Source organism: Hemibagrus wyckioides, linkage group LG09, assembly GCF_019097595.1.
Source record: "Hemibagrus wyckioides isolate EC202008001 linkage group LG09, SWU_Hwy_1.0, whole genome shotgun sequence".
Lineage (NCBI taxonomy): Eukaryota > Metazoa > Chordata > Actinopteri > Siluriformes > Bagridae > Hemibagrus > Hemibagrus wyckioides.
In genome coordinates, this window is record NC_080718.1 from 4632574 (window position 1) to 4649995 (window position 17422).

General features: G+C 41.1%; 1 protein-coding gene across 2 annotated transcripts in view; it reads right to left on the minus strand.

Annotated features, from left to right (window-relative positions):
• Positions 1–796: 796 nt before the first annotated feature.
• Positions 797–17422, minus strand: part of bcl11ba (BCL11 transcription factor B a) — a 53352-nt gene continuing 36726 nt past the window's right edge. The window contains exons 3-4 of one of the 2 annotated variants that reach the window (XM_058399215.1): positions 3702–5552; positions 799–2151 (exon numbers count right to left, since the gene is read on the minus strand). In XM_058399215.1, the coding sequence (XP_058255198.1) occupies positions 2129–2151; positions 3702–5552 (1874 nt within the window). In that variant the 3' untranslated portion in view covers positions 799–2128. Of the gene's footprint in view, positions 5553–17422 lie in introns of both variants that reach the window. The other variant, XM_058399214.1, reaches the window with a different exon arrangement.

Sequence of the window (17422 nt, forward strand, 5' to 3'; positions counted from 1 at the left end):
GCAAAAGGTCTGGGTAAGCGTTTTAAAAAAAAAATATTTACAACCAATATAATAGTGAGCAAAAACATTTACTGTCATATATGCAGCTACAGCAAAAGGCCGTCCAACAACCTTTCAATCCCTTCTATACAGGTTTCATATTCAGAAATGCAAAATGCTTCCCGTTTTATCCTGCCCATAAAATGAAAAGTGGATCTACCGTGGCAGCTCGGGGGGTGGGGTGGGGTGCGGGGTGTTGGGAAGGCGACATTGCATCGCAAGGTCCGAAAAAATTTCAAGCCCCGTTACAAATAAGTCAATTGTCTTTAAGAGAATCCATTCCAGCTTAAATAAAAACATACAGATGACAAGGATTGTTTTTTTTTCTTCCTGCAAAGAATTAATGTTTGGGGGGAGAGGGGGTGATCATCCAGAAATCATCAGCATCATCATCATCGTCCTCACAGACCCCTCAGCCTCCAAGCTCGATTTTGCAGTTCTCTCTTTTTTTTTTCTTTTTTTTTTTAAATTAATTTGTCTTTATTTTCTCACACCCAAGGCAGAAAGCTACGCAAAAACTCAAGACTTTTACAGTTACAGTGACAAAAAAAAATAAAAAAATAAAATTAATTCGAGACCCACCATTTAAATCGGACTGCAGAATGAAACCAAAAATAAAATAAAAAATCATTAAAAAAAAATTTATTTTTTTTTTCCTTTTTTTTTGTGTAAAATGCCCAGGCATTCTCCAATATTACAAATACTGGTATACTTTTACAGTAAACAAGAAAAAAAATTTAATATATATATTTATATTTATATATTTATATATATACTAAAACCCCGTCACCAAAAAAAAACAAACAAAAAAAAAAAACAACCAATATACACATAGCCACTGTGGCATTCAGAGAAATTTTATAAGCAAGAAATAAAAGGGAAAAAAAAACAACAAAAAAATACTTTTTTTTGTTTGTTTAAAACACACATACACAGAAATATCATTTTTACCCTTGTACTTGTTTCAATACTGTAAACGTATTTTAAGACAGAGTGCACTAAAGTTTTTTTTTTTTTCTGTAGTTCCTGATGTTCGTCCAGTCTCTTCCTTGTTTAATTGTAGTAAAATAAAATAAAATAAAACTTAAAAAAGAGTGAGAAAAGAAAAGGGAAAAAAATGGAAAAAAATTGGAAAACAATGTACAGATTTTTTAAAAAAAAAAGAAAATTTTTTAAGGGATTGCGTCGTATCCTGAAGTGAAGAAATATACATCTATACGTGTGTGTGTGCTCCATGTACATACACATACATATCTACAAACACACACATCACCATTGTGCTGTTTATTCCTTATCGAGAATCTTTATTCGAGAATTATTTCCGATCGCTGATTGGTTCGTTTTTTTCCGAAAGCAGATTAAATCTACAGGCTTTTTATTTATTTATTTGTTTATTTGTTTATTTATTTATTTATTTATCTATCTATCTATTTATTTATTTGCACCCAAAAAAAAAGGAGTTGCATTTTGTCTTTTGCCAGACAATAAATAGGAAGATCAGTATTCAGTATTCAAGGCACACTCATGTCAAATTGATACGGCAGTACAAAAAAAAAAAAAGAAAAGAAAAATACCCCATCCAAATAAATTAATTTCACTTTTTATAGTGCCTGTGTTGTGAAAGCCAAGCCTTGCAACACGGGCACTTGAATCTCAGATGATCCCTTTCGCAAAACTTAAAAAAAAAGGAAAGGAAAAAAAAATAAAAATCCTTTTTCCGCGTAATTTCTTGCTCAGAAGCCGTTTCCTTGCTCGTGACGCCGTAAATGCACAAAACAAATCATAAAGTGCGGGGACGAACTGCAAAGAGATGCGGCTGATTTTCTCTCTTCTTTTTCTTCTTCAGTCTCTTTTTTTCTTTCTTTCTTTCTTTCTTTCTTTCTTTTTTTTTTTTTCTTAAACCGTGTGATAACTCCTCGATTCTATAAATTGTCGGCCCTCGTGTGGTAAAATATGTTTTTAGGTGATGGGAGTGATCGTTGAGAGAGAGAAAAAAAATATGGCGGGGGGCTGGGGGTGGTGGAGGAGGAAAAGAAAAGGGAAGCTTTAAAAAAAATTCAGCTGCGCATTCTTTATGCGTGTTGCTACTTCAACTACACATCACAGGAAGTCCTGAATGAGAAGAGAGAAAAGAAAAAAAGTCTTACTGTTTTCGCTTAAACAGATTTAAAAAAACATATATATATATATTTATATTTTTTTTCCGTGCATACGACTCGTGTATGTAATTCATCTTTACAGTACATTATGAATTTGAATTCTCAATGATTGCAAATTGGTATATACATAAAAAATGCACTTGGACACATCATTAATCAGCGTATGTCTGAATCTTCCCGCTAATCCGGCTTAAATCGGGTCAACATTTCGTCCTGAATGTTCATCAATGTACATCGGATTATTAGAAGCAGAGGTGCTAGCTAAGATAAATAGTATTTCTCCTGCATAATCTTCGATATCAACCCATATATAAGACGTTATGGCTGTTTGTGGAATGTCAGTGTGGGTATAATTATAGCCACAGTTGTGTATAAAAAAACATGGCGCTAATCATAGCTAGGTAGGTAGTCGTGTTGATAGTCGGAATTCGCTCTGGAAAACGTCCGAGCGAACGACTCGGAGGACCGAGCGACCAAGCATTAGAAAAGAGAAAAGAGAAAAGACCTGTTGTCGCTAATCAAGGTCGTACGCTTTTTTTTTTTAGCATCTGAGCAAGAACTGAAGCAAGTTTTTTTTGCTTGATTAGTCTGGATCGGTACTTAGTACCAGAACTACCTTCTTCTACCTCTATGCATCACGTAGAACCCATGATCCACCAGGTTTACCGTCGCATCCGACATTCAGTGCTACATTTCCAATCAGATTGACACGTCTGAAAACGGTTCACGCTACAAAGTCTAAGGATTGTTGTCCGCTTATATCCTAAAATGACTAAATGAAACAAACAAACAAACAAAAACGATAGCTTTCTCAGTTCCGTGAAAAATCGCAGATTGAACCCGGCTTCTCTTCAAGAAATTACATGTAGCTTAAATATACAGTTTCATGAGCAGCGGCCTAAAGATCTCTCAAATCGTACTCTGTTATGGATAAAAACTAAATCTCAGGTTTTTGTTTTGTCTGGGTTTTTAAAACAACAGCAAAAAAATCACAGCATTTGAATTTCAAAGTAAGACAATGAACAAAAAAAGAAAGAAAGAAAAATGCACCTGCACATGCCAAAACATTACGAAATCCAATAAATACAGAAATTATTGCACAGTTAAAGGCTCCATTTAAACATCATCTAATTCGTCCATTGTTAGACTGACAGACTGAAAAAACAAAATGCCAAATTAGGCAGTTTAGACCCGCTCCAATTTCTCTTAGCTTCTGTCTTTTTTTATTCCTCAGATGGCAGTTTCTTAGGCAAATCTAATTCAAATCATTATTATTATTATTTGAAAAGGAAAACAGAGTATCCAGCTACCCTTTTTTGTTTTTAATATATTCAAGGAATTGTGAGGCAAAATGGGAAAATCTGGCTTAGCTTCTCTCAGCTTGTTCGATTTTGACCTCGTTCGTCATCAAATGTTCGCCATGCCACTTTTTCATGTGTTTCTCTAGCGTGCTGTAGACGCTAAAGGGCATTTGGCAAATGTCACAGCGGTACACTTCCTTACCGAGCTGCCCGTGCGTCTTCATGTGGCGGGTGAGCTTGCTGCTCTGCGCACAGGCGTAGTTGCACAACTCGCACTTGTAGGGCCTCTCGCCCGTGTGGCTGCGCCGATGCACCGTCAAGTTGCTGCAGTTCTTGAAAACCTTGCCACAGAACTCACATGTGTCGCTGCGCCGGCTCTCTTTGGAACTAGGACGTCCCGGTCCCCCAGACAGATGAGGCGTGCTGCCGCCGCTGGCAGTGCCACTGCGTCCAGAAAGGCCCCCATCCAACAGGTCCCCAGGAGGAGTGGAGAAGCGCAAGCTGCCATTTTCCGATGAGTGCTCGGACGAGGTGGCGAAAGGTGATTGTCTGGAATCAGTGAAGCCAAGGAAGGGGTCTTTGATGAAGTGCCGTGATGCTGCATAACCCACCAGCCATTGGGAGTATACGTTCTCTGAGGGGATTAGAGATGCTGGGGGCATGTCCAAGTCTTTCTCTATTTTGATCCTCTTGGAGGAGTTGGAGAGGCTGGGACTGGTGATGGGGGTGGGCTTGCGGGGGAACAGGCCTGAGAAAGAATCGCCCGAGCCACAGATCCTGCCGTTCACGGTGGCCCGCTCCACGTGATCCATTTCCTCCACTACCGAGTCCTCATCTCCTGTGTCTCTCTGTCCATCAGAGCCCCTCTTTGAGAAGGGAAGCCTTTTACGATTGTCAACGATCAAGTTATTGTACTGCTGAATAGAGTTCAGCCCCACATTGTCTACCATTTTACCCAAGGAGAGGCTCTTCTCATCATTTGGGGGTTTGGAGCCATTCTCCCGGTTACGGCTGAACTCCGAGTCCATGCTGAAGTTTGACTCGGGCCTGCTCTCATTCTCCAGTTCCTCCTCTTCTTCCTCCTCCTCCTCTTCTTCGTTCTCTGGCCCTAGTCCCTCGCCTTGGAAGTCACCGTCCCTGTTCTTCATGGGATCTCCTGTGACATCGCTGGTACCTGGCTCAGGTGAACTGGTGGCAGAAAGGCCATCATCTGAGCGACCTGTCACTGAGCTGGGTTTGTGCATGTGGGTCTTCATGTGGCGCTTCAGCTTGCTGGCCTGGGAGCAGGCGTGATCACATAGCTGGCACTTGTAGGGCTTCTCTCCTGTGTGGCTTCGCCGGTGCACTATCAGGTTGCTCTGGAACTTGAAGGTCTTCCCACAGAATTCGCAGGATTTGCTCTTGTCCTGTGTCTGAGGTGGCGTGGTGCTGTTCGGTGGCATTGGTGGCAGTGGAGGGGTGCTCAGGAAGGGTGACTTGCGGTTAGGCTGGAAGGGATTGGGATTGAGCAGGCGGTGCATAGGGTTGGCACGACTGGGTGATAGCGGAGGGGTGGAGTTGTTGTTGCTCGCCAGCTCTCGCAAACGACGTGAGAAATCCATGGACTGGGTCTCCATGGCCATGGGTGTCAAGCGCATCACTCTCTCGAAGGCACTGGGATGCTGGGAAATCAAACCCATTTCCTCGGCGCTAAGGCGTTCCAGGCGATGGGGATCTAGGTGATGCCGTGGAGGGGGACTAACAAAGGGGGGGGTGTTTGGGAGACGGTTCTCGACGAAGCCCGGTGTGGGTTCTCGGAGCAGCGGCCCAGTCATACGGAGCAGATGGAAGGGGTTGTTTTCCCCTAAGAAGTTGGTCAAAGGGGACTGGGGTATGGACTCAGCACCAATAGGAGGAGGAAGCGTGATCCGTGGAGTGAGCGAAGTGTTGGAGCTGTTGGGTTCCAGGTAGATGCGCATCCCATGGGTGTTCTGGGCATGCTGCAGGAGGAACCAGGCGCTGGGGAAGGGCTGTTTGCATGTCGTGCATACGTAGCTGGAAGGTTCATCTCTACCTGCAAGCAAGAAAAAGAGAAGAGAAAGAGATGCTTTTAGTCGCTTGTGTCTAAATGAATGAAACGTTTAACAATGCTGTTAAAAAAAAAAATTCTGTGGGAAATTCTGTGCGCGCTAGCATGACTTTTAAATGAAGCGAGCGGTCTCGGAGCAAAGCGATGGGATGTTTCAAAGAACAAGCTTCGCTCTGGGGCATTTGACATGCTTCAAAATTTGCCTCACACCCTGGGCAATAGGCATGGTCTCACTCATCACGCTGCCCTGTGAAGAGCGTTGCACATACTTGACAAGCTCATGACAAGAGCATTTCCATACTCGGGCTCTGATGGGTTAGCACTGTGGGAACATGACATCTCCTATAGCAACTCGTCTTTAATCTTCCCCTCGCAAATGACGGAATTATTAGTGCCGCACTTTCTAAACTCGGAAACCCCTCGGAGCATGGAGGCCGTCCTAGGATGCCAAAGTAATATGGCACTAAATTGCAGAAGAACAACTTAAACTGTGATTTAAGGGACTCTTATCACTATCAAACAAATAAACTTGTCCCCTCTAGGAAACAAATAAAAAAGACAAAAAAATGGGTCCATCAAGATAAATGGTTTCTAATAAAGAAGGGAAAATACTTGCTGAGATTTAAGAGGCTGTAAGGAGTGGGGGGATTCTTGCTAAGTTTGTTATTCTGTGTCAAGGTCTTTGGCATTTAAAGTAGCTTAAGGCTATTATTTGCTCTTCCATTAAGAATTTCTCAGATGTTATTTTTTCTATTATCGCATCCCCTGAAAAGCCGTCCACCCTTTTAATAACACCACATTAGCGGAACTTTTTAACCAAACACGCTGTTCTCCCGAGTACGAAATATTGCTCAGAAACAATTCCTCGGCATGGTGTGGAATGGCATATTAACCACCAAATTGACCTCGCACTCTTCCTTCTAGCGTTTTAAAAGCAATTATTTGTTAAAATTAAAAGAAAAAAAAAACAGTCACTGTGTTTTGATGTGTTTTTGCAAAACGGTTGCATTCCAGTAGGGTGTGTGTGTGTGAGTGTGTGTGTGTGTGTGTGAGAGAGTGAGTGAGAGCTGTGTTAGCAGGAGCGCTACTAGCCCCCTTCTGTACCTTTAACTACACATGACTAATTGATGAAGGTGCAGGACGAGTGCACAGGTCCACCAATGCAAAGGGGACTCGTTACGGCGGCGGCACAAACAAGGCCTCTATAGTGAGCATACAGTGAAAAAGGATGCTAAACAGTCAGGCTCGCTCCTGAGGGACTGATAAGGAAGGAAAAAAAAAAAGATACAGAGTTGAAATGGTAATTGTGCGCCCGGAAACGAGTTCCATTTATTTACCAAATGAAAGCTCGGTGTTCTGACCTAATGCGCCAATTTAATACATGCAGGAAAACATATGCTGCTGTAATTGTTCGGGTGTTTGATTCCGCGTGCGTGTTTATGAGTGTTTTCCTTGAATGCACCACTGTGTGTGTGTGTGTGTGTGTGTGTGCAACCAGAACAATAGGACCATAGTGCACACTCAGCTGAGAAGAGTAAGGACAGGGCTGGTTGACTCAGATCCATTGTGCAGGATCAGAAAGAGCAGATCGGCTGAATGGCTCGGCTCTGGCCTCTCGCGTTCCTCTACAAGCCGCTCGCGAGCCGCAAGAGAAAACCTGCCGCCCTGCTACAACATGGGGTTTACGACCCTGACACTGTGCTCATCAATTGAACAAGAATCAAAATGAAATGACATTTTATGCCTCACACAATGATGTCTGAAAAACAAGCAGTACAAGGAAATCTAAAAAAAGGTTATTGTTGAGAAATAAATATCACACCAATATTTCTATTAAAAAATTATACTCTTCTATAATAAATTCTCAATTCTACAATGAACATTTCTATAATATCTCGTGAACTGTAACGCATCATCATTATCCTTGGTTCTTTTCTCCACCGAGAAATAAAAATCAAGCACAAAAGTTTTTTTTTCCACTCATTATGCGCCCGATTTGTGTTAAGGAGAGCGAAGAACACAGCTGTTCGCCTCTGCGGTGTGTCCTGTCCTCTACAGAGTTCGACTTAATTACAGTGGACGGAGCATACGCTTACACACAAAGGCCATCGTTTCTTTTTTTTTCTCTCTCTCTCTCTCACACACACACACACACACACACACAAACACTTGAAAATTCACACACTATTCAGCTATTCCGCCTTCTTGTTGTTTTATGGCCAAGGCTTTGAAAAGATAAAGCTCCATGTTAAAGGAGGCCGGCTTTGTGTGTGTGTGTGTGTGTGTGTATGTGTGTTGTATTTCCACTTTAGTTCTAGACTACTAGTTCAACTTCTTTCAAACCAAACAGAAGTCATCAGGGAGCCGAATGTTCATTTCTGCCCCACAATTAAGACGAATCAGCGGCCGCTGCCCGGGCTGGTAGTTTTGTGGCCGTGAGTTTATTGAGGAGTGTTCGGCGTCTGCCCTCCCGGGGGGGAATCGCAGTCCGACGCAGATGGCAAATAAAGTATGCAGCCTGAGGCGAGAGCACATTATGCTAATTCTAATGTCAGCTGTACTTTAATATACAGCTCTATTTAATCACCCCATTATTTCACATTTCCATATGAAAAAAAAAAGAAAAGGGGAGAGAGGGAAAAACCTGCACCGCATCCCCAACACCGCATCGCCTCTTTCTCTCCCAGCGGTCTTTGTGTCAGCATAGGGTGCTGTAGTATTTTTTTTTTTTTTGCTTCTTCTAAAACCACCCGGCCTTGTACCAACACACACACACACACACACATATACATAAACATGCAGGAACAAATATATATATATGTCACCTGTATGTTATAGGTTTCTAAAAGATGATGGACAGAAATCTCAGAAACCAGTATCAACAATCCAGACTATAATGTGCCCGAACTGGAGCACCATGCACTTCCTCATGAGTGTCATTCGATTTTGGAACACTTATTAAAAATCATTAAAAGCTCCAATAGAGCTGCTTTCTGGGTTTCTCTTCAGCTCTTAAAAGCAAAAATCTGAATAAAAGAATAAATATTACTAATTCCTTCTCCTGGTATCACAAACAAAAGCATAAAGATCGACAGAAAGCATCCAAGAGTCCATTTGCATCTCTCAGAAATAAACACATCTTATAAACTAATCATTAGCACGATTTCCCGTCTTTTATTATATTTTTTTTAATACATCAAAAGCAAATAAATCCAAAATGAAAAAAAAAAAATGAAAGCACCTGAAGTCAGGATGTGCTGCTCGATCACTGATCGTCATTCATCCCAGTCTTAATATCGAGATTTAAAAAAAAAAACAAAGAGATTAGTAATAATAATAATAATAGTAATAATAGTAATAAAAGCCTGAGATCGTTAGCACATCCAAATCCGATGGCAGATTCAGGAGAGAGCTCATGAGGAAGGTGCTCTCGTTTTCATTCGGATCGGTGTGTGTATATATATATTGAGTAAGAGTAAGCCGATAGTTTTGGAGGGGGAAAAAAGAAAGAATTGTAACGCGAGGACAAAAGAAGGAGAAATCTCCTGGAATTTCAGATTTCCACACAATGAAGCCTGCGCCGATACTGAATAAAGAGGGGGAGGGAAAAGGGGATATAGCATCCTTTAATGAGGTGCTCATTGGCTGACATTGGTTTTTACTACGGGGACTTCATTTAGGCTGTCATTAAGCTATTATCTAGCGTAAAGAATTTCTCCGTGCTGTAAGTAGCGTGTTGGGTCTGGAAGCCTTTTCTCTCTCTATTAGTGGAAGCGTGCCGCGCTGGCCTGGACTGCTGCCTGTGTTTTGTTTGGCTGTGGTTCACACACGGCTTTGGCAAGAGCCTCGTTGGACGGCTTACAGAGGAAAGAGGGAAAAGCGAGCATGGGAGAGAGAGAGAGAGAGAGAGAGAGAGAGAGAGGAGGAGGAGGAGGAGGGAGAGAGAGAGAGAGAGGATCTCGCAGTAGCTCGTTGGACCTATAAGGCAGCCGAGCTTCCTGCTTTTGGCATTTACACTTATGGCATCCAAATTTCCAACAGAAACGCCTGTACAGTAAAAACAGATCCATGCCTCCGAGTGAGCTGCCTCCAAAATACAAGTGCTTCATCACGCTCCGCTTTTATTCCCAACTATTTAAACACGTTTAATAAAAAAATAAATTAATAAATAAAAATAATAATAATAATAATATGATGGGCATCAAGAAAAATTGTAGTTCGATCATTTCGTGAAACATCAGGTTAGCTAATATGTTATAGATTATACATTAACCATAATTATTATTATATTGTCTTCCTAATAATTATTATTATTAGTGTGTTTTTTTATCAAGGCAGTTGCATTTTATATTTTTATTTAATTAAAATGAATATTATTTTTACGAATATTACATTACATTATTATTAATATAAAGCTGAATGATTGATAAATCATATCATTAAAATTATTATTTAATAAATATTTTAATATATATAATATATAGTTAAATAATAAATAATGTAATTACAATTAATATGATTTAATTAATGTATACTATTTATATTTTCTGAGCAAATTAAAATCATTATGCTCTCTCAGGAATCCCAGAAATGACTCCAATAATTTCTAGATTTCTTTTCTTTTTTTTTTAAGGGGAGAGAGTTTAAGAGAGTTTGGGAAAGAGTTGGTAAAAGTAAGCTGTTGAGACCGGAAAAAAATCTGGTTTTCCATGATACTGATCATGTTGAATAACAGTAAATGTAAACACCCGGATATTTATAATGTTAATAAAAGTCGATGGCATTTTTAATAATGTTTTACATGATGACTGGTGTTCAGGAGAAAACAACATGAAGGTGCAATTCAATACGCCATAAGAGAATCACATGAGGACATGAAAGAATCACAGGTAAAGAATTGAGAATCGTGTGGGAATTAAAAGAATCGTGTGTAAAGAATTGAGAATTGTACGGGAAATAAAAGAATCATGCATAAAGAATTTTGAATCACATGTGGAAATAAACGAATCGTGCGTAAATAATTAAGAATTGTACAGGAAATAAATGAATGGTGTTTAAAGTATAAAGAATCACATCTGGAACCAAACGAATCGTGGGTAAAGAATTAAGAATCACATGAGAAATAAATGAATCATGTTTAAAGTATAAAGAATCAAGTGTGGAAGTGAAGGAATCATAGAAAAAATCTCATTCGTGGAAATAAACGAGTCATGTCACATAAATCATGTGAAAACAATTATAAATAAAACTCACACACACACTGAACGTGAACCAGTTAAATATGCAGAAATGAAAAGAAACGTTGGTCATAATGAGGAAAATGCTTACATAAAATGATTCATGTGATTATTTATGTGTAAGACTTTACTGTATAGATAGCATCATGCAGAATGTGGTGTGTTCTCTCTCTCTCTCTCTCTCTCTCTCTCTCTCTCTCTGGCTGTTTTGTATTGATTAAGTGCAATCTGGCCCTTAATGATCATTTACTGTGACTCCTCACCACGAGCCTCTGGATGACTATAGAGCAGAACGATTATTAGTGTGGACACTGCGCTTGGAAATGAAGTTACAGATGTGCAGGAAGATGCATGTCCTGTTAATTAGGCTCAAGCTGCTGTTTGGTGTGTGTGTGTGAAGCCCAGCTCTCTGAAACTTTTCAGTCTACTATGAGACAAAACTCTCTCTCTCTCTCTCTCTCTCTCTCTCTTTTTCTCTCTCTCTCATAAAAAAATCAAAAGACTTGTTGTGTACGCACGCCGCATGTGCGTAGCAGATTGTCTTCGCCTTTACAGCCCGCATCATCGTTTATTCCTAGCCGTCTCATTTCGTTTCCAGATAAACACCCGAGGACTTAATTGCCGTTCTTCCGAGGAGTAAAAACGAAAACGCAGGTAATAACCCGAGTTGATGTTGCGACTGCAGGGTTTCCGCGCTCGCCACTTCACTCGACCGCGCTCGTACTGTAAGAGAAGAGGTGGGTGGTGCGCGTCGCCGCCGCACGGCATTGTGGGTGCTCCCCTGCTGTTCCTCCCCAGAGTACTGTGATGTGCACTCTTCAAAAGGGCTCATGTCACCGTCGCTGCCTCATTTAAAGTCAGACTCCCCTGAATTTGCATCTCACAGCGTCTTACAGGACGTGCCATATGTCGTCCAAAAAAAAAAAAAAAAAAAAGACAATGCTCACAAATAAACTGGCAGCACTTCCCATCCCCCAGTACGTGCTTTTTAAAAACAAAAAAAATACAATGACCGCGTCTAGGAAGACGAAGCTTGTTTTAAAAGAAAAAATGGTGCATTTCCAACTCCTCTGCATTCAGTCAGCACGCGCTCGGTTTCAGTCAGGCCTGGCGCAGAGACGTCACACCTCACAGCCCAGTCGCAAAGTGCAATAACGAATAAAAAATGCTCATTACCGAATGATTTCGGTTTTTCTCTATGATTCAATTTGCGGTAATTACAGCGGCCCGTGCTAATAAAATTCCGCCACAGAACGCGAAGGTCAACTACCAGTTAGGCGTGTTCATTTTCATCTCGGTGTATTCATCCTCGGCGCCTAATGGCCCAATTTTCTCCCCTCGCTCTTCAATAAATATTGCTGGAATTACAGGTTAAATAGCTAAATTAAATCACGGCTATTATGGTAGGCTGTACGGCTCGGTGAGGGAAACGGGCTTAGCACTCCATGGACAATTACCGGGGAAGTGCCAATCGCCAGACAGTTTACGAATAATGTCGGAGACATAAAAATTTCCAGCGTTCATTTTCTCCGGCGTCGTCGGAAAAAAAAATTTAAAAATGGAGAGGAGTCTATCCGGAGCGCTTTACGGAACTGAACGAGGCCGAACGTCACAAGAAGCGATGAATTCCGATTGGCCTAATAAGTCATCGTTTCTATAGCAACGGTTAGATTGCAGGAACTCGTGTGCTATACTATGTATAAAATCTGACACATAAAGTTTAAGGAAGGAGTCTGCACTGTACTTGTGTGTGTGTGTGTGTGTGTGTGTGTTTTAAACAGAGCTATGTCTTGGTAACATGACAAGCTACATCTATGTTTACAGTGATGTGTCTCAACATCAGCTGCAACTGTAAACAGATAAAAATCACATGCCTTTCGAATCAATTTCAACAAACTGCTGCGGTACAAGAGGAATAAAACACTCCAGGAACAGGAAGTCTTGGTTATTTGTAGTCTTCAGAGTGTTTTATCACTCCCTTAACTACTAGCGTGAGAAGTTCCACATATTTATATAGGAGACGTGTTAAAATAGCAGGGGTAAGTAGCGGCTTCTTTTAATTGCTGGGGATGAATTCAGTTCCTTGCGCTCTAATGACCAGGGCTGCTGGAAAAGGTGCAGGCTGCTGGAAGGCTGCAAGGTAATTCCCGTAATGACTGGCGAGACCGGCAGCCGATAGACTACTGATTCGGTGCGTTCATTCATCCCTCGCTCTCCGACTGGAGCACCAGCAAGTCTGTTTGTGGAGAGCACCTCTCATTATCCTCCTCCTCAGCCCTCGCCGCTTAATTAATATCTTAACCTTTTGAGTTATTTTTGGGGACTTGCGGCCTTTCATGTCAGCCAAGCCAGAAAAAAGGGAGGCAAAAAAAAGGAAGGAAGCTGGGCACATGGGACGGCAAACTCGCACTTCAAAACTGGACATCCTGTTAACCAGGACTTATTCAGATAACCTTGGAATTTTCCCGAGCGTTAGAAGCTCTCGTCTTTAAGGCACCGCTGTTTTTTCTTTGAACTGCCTGCCGTTCGCACACTGAGAGTCTTAAATTATTAAGGTCGAGATTGTATTCATTATATTTCACAGGGCTGGGGAAAAAAAAAGCTAAGAAGGCTTTCAAACACTCTGGCACTTTTAGTTTTACGGTCATGACGATTGTTCCAGAAGGGAAATAAATAGCAATTCAAGTGTGGGAGGTGATCTGTAAATATGTCCATATATTCAATTATCATTATAAAAAGTTGACGAGTGTGTGTGAGAAAGAGAGAGAGAAAGAGAGAGAGAGAGAGAGAGATTGAGTAGATCTGGAGGAGAAAGGAGAGACCTGGCCACTCTCTCATCACGCCTCCGATGCTCCATATTTGATGGAGTCAATGTCACGACAAACTGATTTGCATTTAGAACAAAGATGACACGAGCCCTAGGCCCGCGGTGCCTCCCTGGCGTCCGCCCGGCTGGTGGAAAGTTTCCTGACATTTCTTGCATTATTAAGCCAGGGGCTTCATTACCATGTGTGTGATCTGGAAGTCTCTCAGGCCTCTAATTCCTCACCTTGAATTGCTAATGTCTTGTTTATGACTATCATAGCAAATCCGAGGCAACAATTACATGCAAATCAGTCCCGAGCCACATTGTGCCACTGTGAACAAAGCTGATTCGTACACATGCCCGGTCTAATACACACACACACACACACACACACTGAGTCTGAAAAATAAATAAATAAATATATTAATAAATAAATATAAATAAATATATATACATACGTATATATATATATATATATATATGTATATATATCATCAGATTTTAGAAAAAGTGAGAAATCCTGTAGGTTAGAAGTTCGGATCATTAAATTGTTTTCTATTAAATTGGTTATCATATAACATAATAATAATAATAATAATTTCGAAAGTTAGCTGCTAACTAGCGAAATATTTAAACATTGAAATGACTGATCAGATCTAACGATTCCGACACGCCAATCATTCTGGTCACGATGAGGCTAAATCCTGCATCCATGAGCACGCTGTAAATCCACCGGTCTTAACACGCTAGCAAAGAATTTATTATTTTTGTTTGTTTGTTTGCGACAATTTATGCGACGTAAAGCCAGTTTGAAGTCATCCCTTCTTTCCAGAGCGAGAGAGCGAGAGAGAGAGAGAGAGAGAGGGAGATTTCCAGATTCGTACCAGCGTAACGCTTTTCTGAGGCACCTGTAAACAGATTTCTAGGAAAAAAGGAATTTTGAGCAACATGTAAACACGACACAGCGTCTAACGCATGTTTTGTTTTTTTGTTTTTTGTTTAAAGCTACCTGAAATGGTTCAGTGTGACAGCGAGACAGTCGGTAGGCGGATCCGTAGGGACTCTCGGCGACGGCGCAGGGAATCATGGGTGATTTACTAAGTGTAAATGAGGCGACGGAATCTGGAAGCAGCTGTTTTTACAGCCTGTTAGACACACTAGCGCAAACTTGGAGTGGACAGCACACAGCTATTTCCCATACACAACATCTGTTTTACATTCTCCTCCCTCCAATTGGCCAAATCCCTCGACTGGATCCACGACTGGACACACACTCCGGGAAGAGCAACACACACACACTCCCTTTCTCCCTCTCTTTTGCTGCCTAGACAGTGTCCTGACCTCCATAACCACACACACACACACACACACACACATACACACCACTAGCCAGACATCTCCACTGACAGTCGTGATTTGCTGTCTGTTTTCTTTTTCTTCTTCTTTTCCTTTTCACCACAAGACTGGCTTTTCAGCTATAATATTTTTATGACCTCATTTTGTAAGATCAGACCGTTTAAATTTACAGCAGTATATAATTTTTATACAATACACAGTAACATAATGATGCCGTTTGTTACAATTTATTGGTGTGTTGCGCTCACACAAGTCACCCCACACCCTCACCACGTCTGCTTTTTCTCTCTCTCTCTCTCTTTCTCTCTCTCTCTCTCTCTCTCTCTCTCTTTTCCTGCTTTCATTCCTGACAGTCAAAGTGCCGGACCACAAGTGCCGACGTTTATGATCGTCTACGTTAAAGCTGACAAAGACGATTCCTGTATCTTCTCTGTTTTCCCTCTCTCTCTCTCGTTTTTTCTTTCTTTTGAGCTCACTTGGTCTCCTCACGTGAGATTAGAAGAGGCAGGGATTAAGCGAGAGGTGGAAGAGGCGGTGTGTGGGGATGAGGGGCGTTTTTTTTTTTACTAACACTGAGCAGCTTAGTGAAATCAGAATGAATTAAATTCATTACACTCGTGCCTGGTGACAGGAAAGTGGCAGAGCCGAGAGAGGAATTAAGCACCTAGGCAGACGTTATTGGAGGAAAGCTATCATCTACTGGGTCACTGAGGCGGTGGGGTGGGGGGGTGGGGGGTTAAAATCTGGTTTCGGACCTCTGTGTAGCTCTAAAATTCTCAAATCTCAACAGAAAAATCTTCATTTCATCGATTTGCCACTCTATCTTTTAAGCTCCACCCACTCGTCATATCAGACATCCCTGAAAAGCATATATATATAAAATATGCTCATAGAAATGCTACAATTTTAACAAAATGGAAGGAAAAAATATATATTTTAATTCAAAAACCATCCAAAAACTCAGTTCTTATTATTAGGTATGCAAATGTATACAAAACAGCCTCATTTGCATGATTGATTTATTTATTTATTTATTTATTTATTTATTTATTTATTTATTTATTTATTTATTCATATTTGCTTGTAATTCTATTAGCTATCAACTTAATCTATTGTTTTAAAAAAATAACGGCTCTATTCACCTGTAGTGCCTCGGCTTAAATTGATCCTAAATGTGTGTGTGTGTGTGTGTGTGTTTGGGGAGGGTACAAGGTGATGCCTTTCAACAGACTTTATGGACGTTTCAAGGGTCACCGGTTTGTACTGGAGGTCAATGTCAGCAGCTTGGTGTGTTAAAAAAAAAAACAGGCCTGTTTCATGTTAACAAATTAAACAGATTAGATGTGAAAGTGCCAGACAAGACTTAGAGTCTGAGCCTGGTCAGAAAAGTGGGAGGGAGACAGGAAGTGGACAGGCGGAGGGATATGGGTTTTTTTTAATCCTGCCCATACACACACACCCACAGAACTCTGAGACAGAGAGGCTACCTCACCTGCAGGTCTCTACCTGCCCCATGACTATGAACAAAAAAAAACAACCAAAAAGTGCACTCATTAAAATGCGCCTTCATGGTCTTGTCCATTTTACGGTCCTTTTTTCCTCCATTCTAAGGAAGTAGCTAGCTGAACAGGAAGAAAGGAAACACAAGGTGTAAACACAAACCAGCTTAGCGTCTTTAAGTAGATCCTCAGCTGGAGTTTTTAACCAATCATATTAATTTATGTAAGCTGGAGGAAGCTAATCAGACCAGAGACTAGCTACAGGGATGAAGACATTAGCTCTGACAGGGGAGAGTTTTTCATTTCTGCCTTATTAGCAAATTTACGACGCCTTGAAAAAAAAAAGATGAATAGATGGTTTCAAATTGGATGCATCTCATCTGGTCAGGGTCATTGGACATGTGGTAACGTGAAGCGCCACCAGGGGACGGAAATATTTCATAATGTTTTATCATTTGCTACGTCGAAAGGTAAGTATTGTGACCATTCAGTCACGTTTTAAGCCGAGAATTTTGTGTAACCGTGAGCGAGCTGTGTTTGGAAACTGGGCTAAATATATCATCGGTGTCACCAGTGGAGCCGATGGTGTTGATGTTTCGCTGCCACCGTGTCATGTCGCAATCTGAATAAGAACTCTGGAGAACGATTTAAACATGGCATGAACAGGAATGAACAGATTTTTGGAGAGCCCACCACCCCACACCACACCCCCAACATCCTTCAGCACGACAGTCCAAAGTAGACCGGGCCAAGTGGGAGCATCGGCACAGCATATATAGAGCCTGGAGTCTCTCCTCCCCTTCCTGGCTCGTCTCTCTCGCTCTGATGTAACAAAGCTGCGCTCTGTTGGCCAAACAGAACTGGCAACATGGGGGCTCGTGATAAAACCTGTAGCATCTAGCAATAAAAAAAAAAAAAACAAGGGCTATTTTTTCATTTAGTTTCAAAATAACATGA